The sequence below is a fragment of the Fukomys damarensis genome, unplaced genomic scaffold (assembly GCF_012274545.1).
Source record: "Fukomys damarensis isolate Sample0158 unplaced genomic scaffold, DMR_v1.0_HiC HiC_scaffold_1, whole genome shotgun sequence".
Lineage (NCBI taxonomy): Eukaryota > Metazoa > Chordata > Mammalia > Rodentia > Bathyergidae > Fukomys > Fukomys damarensis.
Genome location: NW_022900913.1, coordinates 23,972,424 through 23,979,296, shown reverse-complemented (window position 1 = coordinate 23,979,296; position 6,873 = coordinate 23,972,424). Strand labels below are relative to the sequence as shown.

The window sequence follows — 6,873 nt, the reverse complement described above, 5'->3', positions numbered from 1 at the left end:
AAAAAAAAAAAAAAAAAAAAAAAAAGGAGACCAAGAGCAGCATCTTAGCAGTCAAACAAGAAATGTCATTAATTCTGATTTTTTTGTTGTTTTATTTATAAATTTGTTATTAGTTTTAATCAATTAATTTTTTTGGGTGACTATTTTTTAAATAGCCACGTAAGGGGGAATTATATATGTGTGTTTACAAGAAAAGAGCATTAAAGAGAAAACTTTGAAGAAAGTTGATATGTTAAAGACATTAGGAAAACAACTGCCCATTTCAGATGGAGTCTTAAAACTTATATTACGATAAGAGGTTTAAAAATGTGAGCTTAGAAGCAATATAAAGTAAATGACCTAACTAGTCCTTTACTAGTTAGGAATTACTATGTGGAATTACTATGATTGCTGCAAGCAAAGTTGTTACTAATTTAGAATAGTATATAATGTCCAAGGTCCTACTGCAAGGAATTATTTTTGTTTGGAACATAAGTAGTGAATTGTAATGAATGATATATTTTGCCTTAATAAAATTTAGTTTTGATATCGAGAAGGTGTCTAAATGAAGCAAACATTCAACTATTGCAGAGTATTTAAACTTGATTTTAAAGAAAATTAATGAGGTTCGAAATGGATATCAGGTTAGGTTGGAATTTTAGTGTTTAAGGTATAAAAAATAATTTTTTATTATCAAAAAGCTTAAAATGGGAAAAAGCTATTGTTTTTGTGTGGGTCACCATTTATTAAAAATTTAGGCAACAACAATGAATGTACTTGATCACCTGTCTTCATTTTAAATTTGAGAATGATAAATATTTATAATGCATAGTTAATTATGAAAAGGAAACTTCAATATTCATAAGCTTTGTGAGAAATTTAATAATTTAATCTATGAACATATCTTTTCTCATGAAAAATGTCAAGCTCAAGAAGTTCTGCTTAGTGCCTTAATAAGCTGTTATAATTATATACAGCAGTAATCTTTATCATACTTTGTCTCCTTGCCTCCTGCCTTAAAGTTACAAGTTTTACAAGTAATCACATTTTTACATCAAGCCTTGAATAAAGGGTAAGTGATGAGGAAGTTTTAAATTGAGGCAGCTTAATAAGGGAAAAGAAAAAAACTATGAGAAAAGGAAAAAATGGAAACAAAGTTTCTGTAAATAGGGGAGGGTGGAGGGAGTGAAGGGAGGGCAGGGTATGGGGAAAAAGTGAGAACCAAGGTCTATCACGTAAAGGTACAAGAACCCAATGATGAATGTAACTGTACTGTATATCCCAAAAGTACCAATAAACTCAATAAAAAATAAAGAAATTGAGGCATCTTTAAGTTTTAAAGAGGGATTAACTATTTAGAAAATGCCAAAATATACACTATTTTCCCCTAATTGGGAAAGTTAAAAAATAAGATCCAAATTGTATAACTGACATTGGGAAATGGGAAGAAAAGGGCTAAAGGTGTAGGGAAAGTGGGAAAGGTAGGGGAAAGGAAATAAGGGAAAAGAAAAAATATGAGAAAAGGAAAAAATGGAAACAAAGTCTTTGTAAATAGGGGAGGAGGGTGAAGGGAGGGCAGAGGTATGGGGAAAAAATGAGAACCAAGATCTGTCATGTAAAGGTACAAGATCCCAATGATAAATGTAACTGTACTGTATACTTAAAAAGTGCCAATAAACTCAATGAAAAAATTATCCCTAAGTAAAAATAAAATTAATAGAAAATGTAAACTACCTGCATTGTTTAGGAAAGATGTTTGCATACAAAACATTTTTTTGCTTTTTGTTGTTTTACTTCACAGTAATTTCAATATCTATTAAAGATATTTACTGTCCAATAACTTTAATTGTAATCATCATCATTAGAAAACAAGGCAATCAATTCCATCATGGTTACAGCAGATCATTTTTCTGGGAGCTCTTTTTTTAACCCTAACTCCTCTTTTTTTAAATTCTATGATTAAATAATTTGTCTCCTACTATATCTTTAAGTCAGGAAGATTTGAGGGTTAGAAAAGGAAGTGTATTTAGATGAAAATTTTCATAGTAGTTATTTATAGTGGCATAAGATTCTTCCATGGATATCAAAAGGCATTTATGATAAAGCTTTTAGAAGAAAATAACCTTTGTGATTAAAGAGTTAAACATGGAATAATAAATTGATCTTGGTGGTAGAATTCTCTTAATTTGTCACCTAACATATTGTCTAACATCTAGGTGTTCAATATTTATGTCTAGCATAACCCAAAACGACTAATATAAGAATGAATTTTATTCTATAAAAGCAATCATTTGTACATGCACTTATATACCAATGCATCTATGTGTATTTCTGGCCTTAAACCTATATCCATATATCAAATCCATATGTACTAAAGAAAGGCTTGCAGGAAAAAATTTTAAAATTAACTAACAGCCAACCAAATCTGACAAGCTAACTACTTTTCATACAACATAAAATAATGTAGTGAGTAAAAATGGTATTTGGTATAAAAAGTAACAGAGATGTAGAAATATAGCCTAAATTCCCAAAAGACATTATCTCTTCAAATCCAGAGCAAGTCGATATATCAAAGAGGTAACTGAAACTCATATTTGTAAACTTCTAGTACTAACACTTATAAATGAGACTTGACACTGAATCGCTGAGATTTTTTTTTTCCTTAGGAAGCTAGAACAAACTCCAACAGAGAGAATAGTTGTAAAAGTAATTAAATCACTTGTGCAATTTAAGTGAAAGCCATTCTTCATTTTCCTTGTTAATAATACCAAGGATAGAGAGAGAGAAATCCTTGATCCATGGACCTAACACATTGCTGCTGAGTTGCATAGTCCAGTTCAAGGTGGAGTAAGGTATTCTAGTAGCATGAAGTCAGGAGCCTATCTACCCATTGATTTAACAGTACTTCCTGAAAGTAAGATAGGCACTTCTGAGTTTCATTTATTATTATTATTTGATACCAGGGATCGAACTTGGGACCTTGCGCTTGCCAGGCAGGCAGCAGAACCACTGAGCTAAATCCCCGGCCCTCTTCTGAATTTTAGTTGTAGCAGCATCATAAGGTTTCATTGGAATAAAGGAGATTCAATGGCTAAAATGCTAGGAAAACAACTTCCCCTCCCCCCATGCTTTGTGGACTCACTGGCCAGAATTCCCGTGACTTTCAAATCTGCTCGTTTTATTTATGGGGAATATTTTGCACAATGGCATTTTGGTTTGCACTTTTCTCATTTTGTCAGCTAGGCTGCTAGCTGAGGCCTGGAGGGTGGTTGACTCCAGCATTTTCATAAAATTCTGCAGTACTCAAAGCATCAGTGCAAAGAGCAATGAGCTTTCTGGCAGCATGATTTACAACTAAAGTGTCAGGAAATTACAAGGAAAACAGTGGGTAATTACAGGACATAAATTTGGATTCTGCTTTATTAATTTACCCTAGATTTCACAGACATAGCATGAAATACTTCCTATTTTTATTTGTATTACAAGTGGAAAAACTGCACATCCAAATAGAGGCTAATTCTCTATTACATGATAGGTTCTTTCAGTACTTGAGAAACAGGCTCTCAAGCCCAGTGTCTGGATTGTCTCTCCTTCTACTCTCTGATAAGTCTTAAAACAGAAAAAACCTGAAATTTGAAAAAGAAAAGCTGCAGGCTGTTGTTCAACTCCATCAACTTTACTACCTCTATGCAAACAATAAACTCCTTGCAGCTCACCTTATGTGTTGTTTTCTTTAAAACTTTGTATATTGTAGGTTTATGTTGCTGCTAAAATAATATTTATGCACTGAGCAAGGAGACTTAGAGGTGCTGTTTGGAGTAGGTTTTCAGGAACTGTGTTATTGGAAAAAAAGGGATCCTTTTTTTTCCTAATGCGCAGGTGAGTATTTGCATACACATCACTGAGACTTAGGAAAGAGATGTCGCAGAAGCTTGCTTACTTGATGGGATTCCTGGCGGCATCTGGATCTTGAGCTGTGACTGAGCCTATGGTTGTGTTTATCTGAGCGTCTTCTCTTATCTGCAGGATGTAGGCTAGTTTGCTGAAGACAGGTGGCTCATCGACATCCTCCACTACGATTCTCACCGTGGCTGAATCTTTGAATGGACCCAGGTATTGAAATTGGGCTTCTACATGAGGATTGGAGGCTTCTACCTTGAGGGTGTATACTTTCTTCTTTTCGAAGTCCAAGAGCTTGGGAAGGAAAGTGACATGCTTAAAGCAGCCAAGATTCAGAAAGCCAATTCATGAACTTTTTTTGTGTGCAAATCTCTGATAATGGAATGTGACTGTTACTTACAGAAATCACTATATATTATTTGATATGAGGCCCAAGAAAGTAAATACAGGTGTAATTAATTTTTTCCCACAGTTTAGACCATTAGGAGGTGAATTATTACACCATCTACGGAGGAGTTCGGATGCCACATAACCCTCACAAAGCATGGACCAGAATCATGACTGCTGTTCTTTAAAGTGAGTGCTGAGGTGCCAGCCATCATACACAGCAGGCACATCCACTCCCAGAAACTGGAAGCAGGAATCTGTTACAGCCTAACCCCCTCCTTTAAGATAATCCTTGTCTTTGACCAGAATCTATCATCATGGGAAAGTTGGTAAATTGTAGTAGATTATTCTGTCAGATGTTCTCACATCTGGCTTTAATTGTACCTACTGTGTTGAAAATATGTCAATGCCTGGGCCCTACTCTGGTCTGTTAAACCAAAATATTGTACCTGGGATGGGGATGTTACCCCTCCACCCAAGTGACTAAGGTGCAGCTAGAAATCTGCATCACAATTTCTTCTTCCTTATTCAAATAAAGTAGGTTAAGATTTATTTTTCATAAGTTAATAAAATATTCTGAATGATATCCTGATAAGGGAATTGGATTTTTTATTTACCAAAGGAATGAGTACGGTTGTCAAAGATCTTTAGGAAGAGTCTCTTCGCCTTTGGAGACACAGTGATCCAAGGGCTTATTACTGACTTTTAGTTTTAGATGATAATATAACAAGGCTCACTAGAAACAAAATTAATCAAGATGATAGTGAATGTGATTTAGTTGGCTAGGCAAAACTTCAGTTTGAATCTGAAGAAGCACCACAAAAATCAAAAAGTTTAATGAACACTAATGGGTTCCCTAGTTACATTATGGTATAAAATATTGGCTTGAGTGTCACTGAAACATGTTTTATTATGTTTCCAGATATTAAGACATGTTCTTAAGAGGAATTTTTTTTTGTTATTTACATCCACCTAAGCTTATATTTGCCATTAAATATAACAATGTGTTAAAGGAAGGAGAAAATATTATACTACATATAATAAAAGAGAAATCATTAAAACATTAACCACATTTAACATTTTTAGCCTTACATTTATTATTGCTTTTTAACTTTTGTCACACTTTGGTATATTGCTCTATGGTACTAGAAAATTTTGACAGTAAAATAATGCATTAAGTACATTGGTGAAAACAAGAATTTAGCACATAAAAGATTTGTTATCATTGTGTTTCAGAAAGTGGCTAAAAGCCACAGGAAATTTGTATTACTTAAATTTATGGTCTTTATAGGTCTTTTCTTTCTAATTTTAGGTCATTTGGATCACTTCTTCCATTATCTTTTTTTGCTTTAAAGTGGACATCACAATATGCAATTACACAGTCTTGCATTTATTTTCTTGCTTCTTTGTTTTTTCTCTCTGTGACCTGCAAGTTCTAGGAGAGCAGAGATCTCTGTTTTAAGTGTGATTGCACCTGCAGGACTTGGAATGATGTATAGCATTGTCTGTTCATTTATATTATTTATTTCACATGTTTTAATGTATGTTGTTTACAGTATTTACTTCAGTAAAAAAATCTGCTTAAAGTATAGAATTCATGAATATATTATATTATTTTGGAGCTCTAAAGTCCAACCCATGAGATATCAGTATAATTAGAATTGGGCTATTAAAAACAAAAACTTGGTGGAATAAGAATCTAAAGGAAATGTTTATGTGAGATGTGAATTGCCCCTGGTAACCTGAAAACAGATCAGAGAACAGTATATTTATTCAGATGATATTGAAGAAATAGCATTACCTTTTTGACAGTTAGAATCCCTTCCTGGGTTTCCTGGTCAGTGATGACATCAAACATATCCAGCCCCTCACCGTCTGTGATACTGTATACAATTTTGGCATTTTCTCCTACATCAGCATCACTGGCTTTGATCCTGCCAATTGGTGTACCCGGTGGAGAAGATTCAGGAGTTTTAAACTGATATGTACCTATTAACCACCAGATAGATATGAGTCAAACACAGACCAAGGGCACTCTTTAAAAATAAGCTAAATCTGCCTTTCCTATGAAGAATATGTTCCAAGCCCCCTGTGGATGCCTGAAACTGGCTAGTACTAAACCCTACATATTGGTATACTATGTTGTTCCCTGTACCAAACATACTCATGATAAAATTTAATTTATAATTAGGTACAGTAAGAAATTAATAACTAATAATAAAAGCTAGGGGAATTATAATAATATATTATCATAAAAGTTATACAAAATCTGAAATAGTAATGCCTGAAATATTCTTTCTAATATTTTTGGACTGTGGTTGACAATGGGTAAGGGAGACCATAGCTAACAAGGGACTACTGTAAAACCAAAATCCATTTTCCTATAAAACATCACCATGGATTGGAAGCAGATTTGTTTTATCTTTAAAAGCATATTCGTTCTTCAAAATAATAAATGATGCTCTATTCTTCTTATTTTGTGGCTACTATGATTTTAAGAATATTTCTTCTGTTTACTGTCTTATCTCCTTGCAAATATATATATATATATTTTGGTCCCTTAAACAGGCTTCCAAGTTTATGGTGTGACCGTGAGACTAAGTGAAG

The 6,873-nt window shown here is 33.5% G+C and overlaps 1 protein-coding gene across 1 annotated transcript in view; it reads right to left on the bottom strand.

The window, feature by feature from the left end:
* Positions 1-6,873, bottom strand: part of Cdh6 (cadherin 6) — a 132,187-nt gene that overhangs the window by 14,639 nt on the left and 110,675 nt on the right. The window contains exons 6-7 of the mRNA XM_010605422.2: positions 6,068-6,255; positions 3,920-4,173 (exon numbers count right to left, since the gene is read on the bottom strand). Of these exons, the coding sequence (XP_010603724.1) occupies positions 3,920-4,173; positions 6,068-6,255 (442 nt within the window). The remainder of the gene's footprint in view (positions 1-3,919; positions 4,174-6,067; positions 6,256-6,873) is intronic.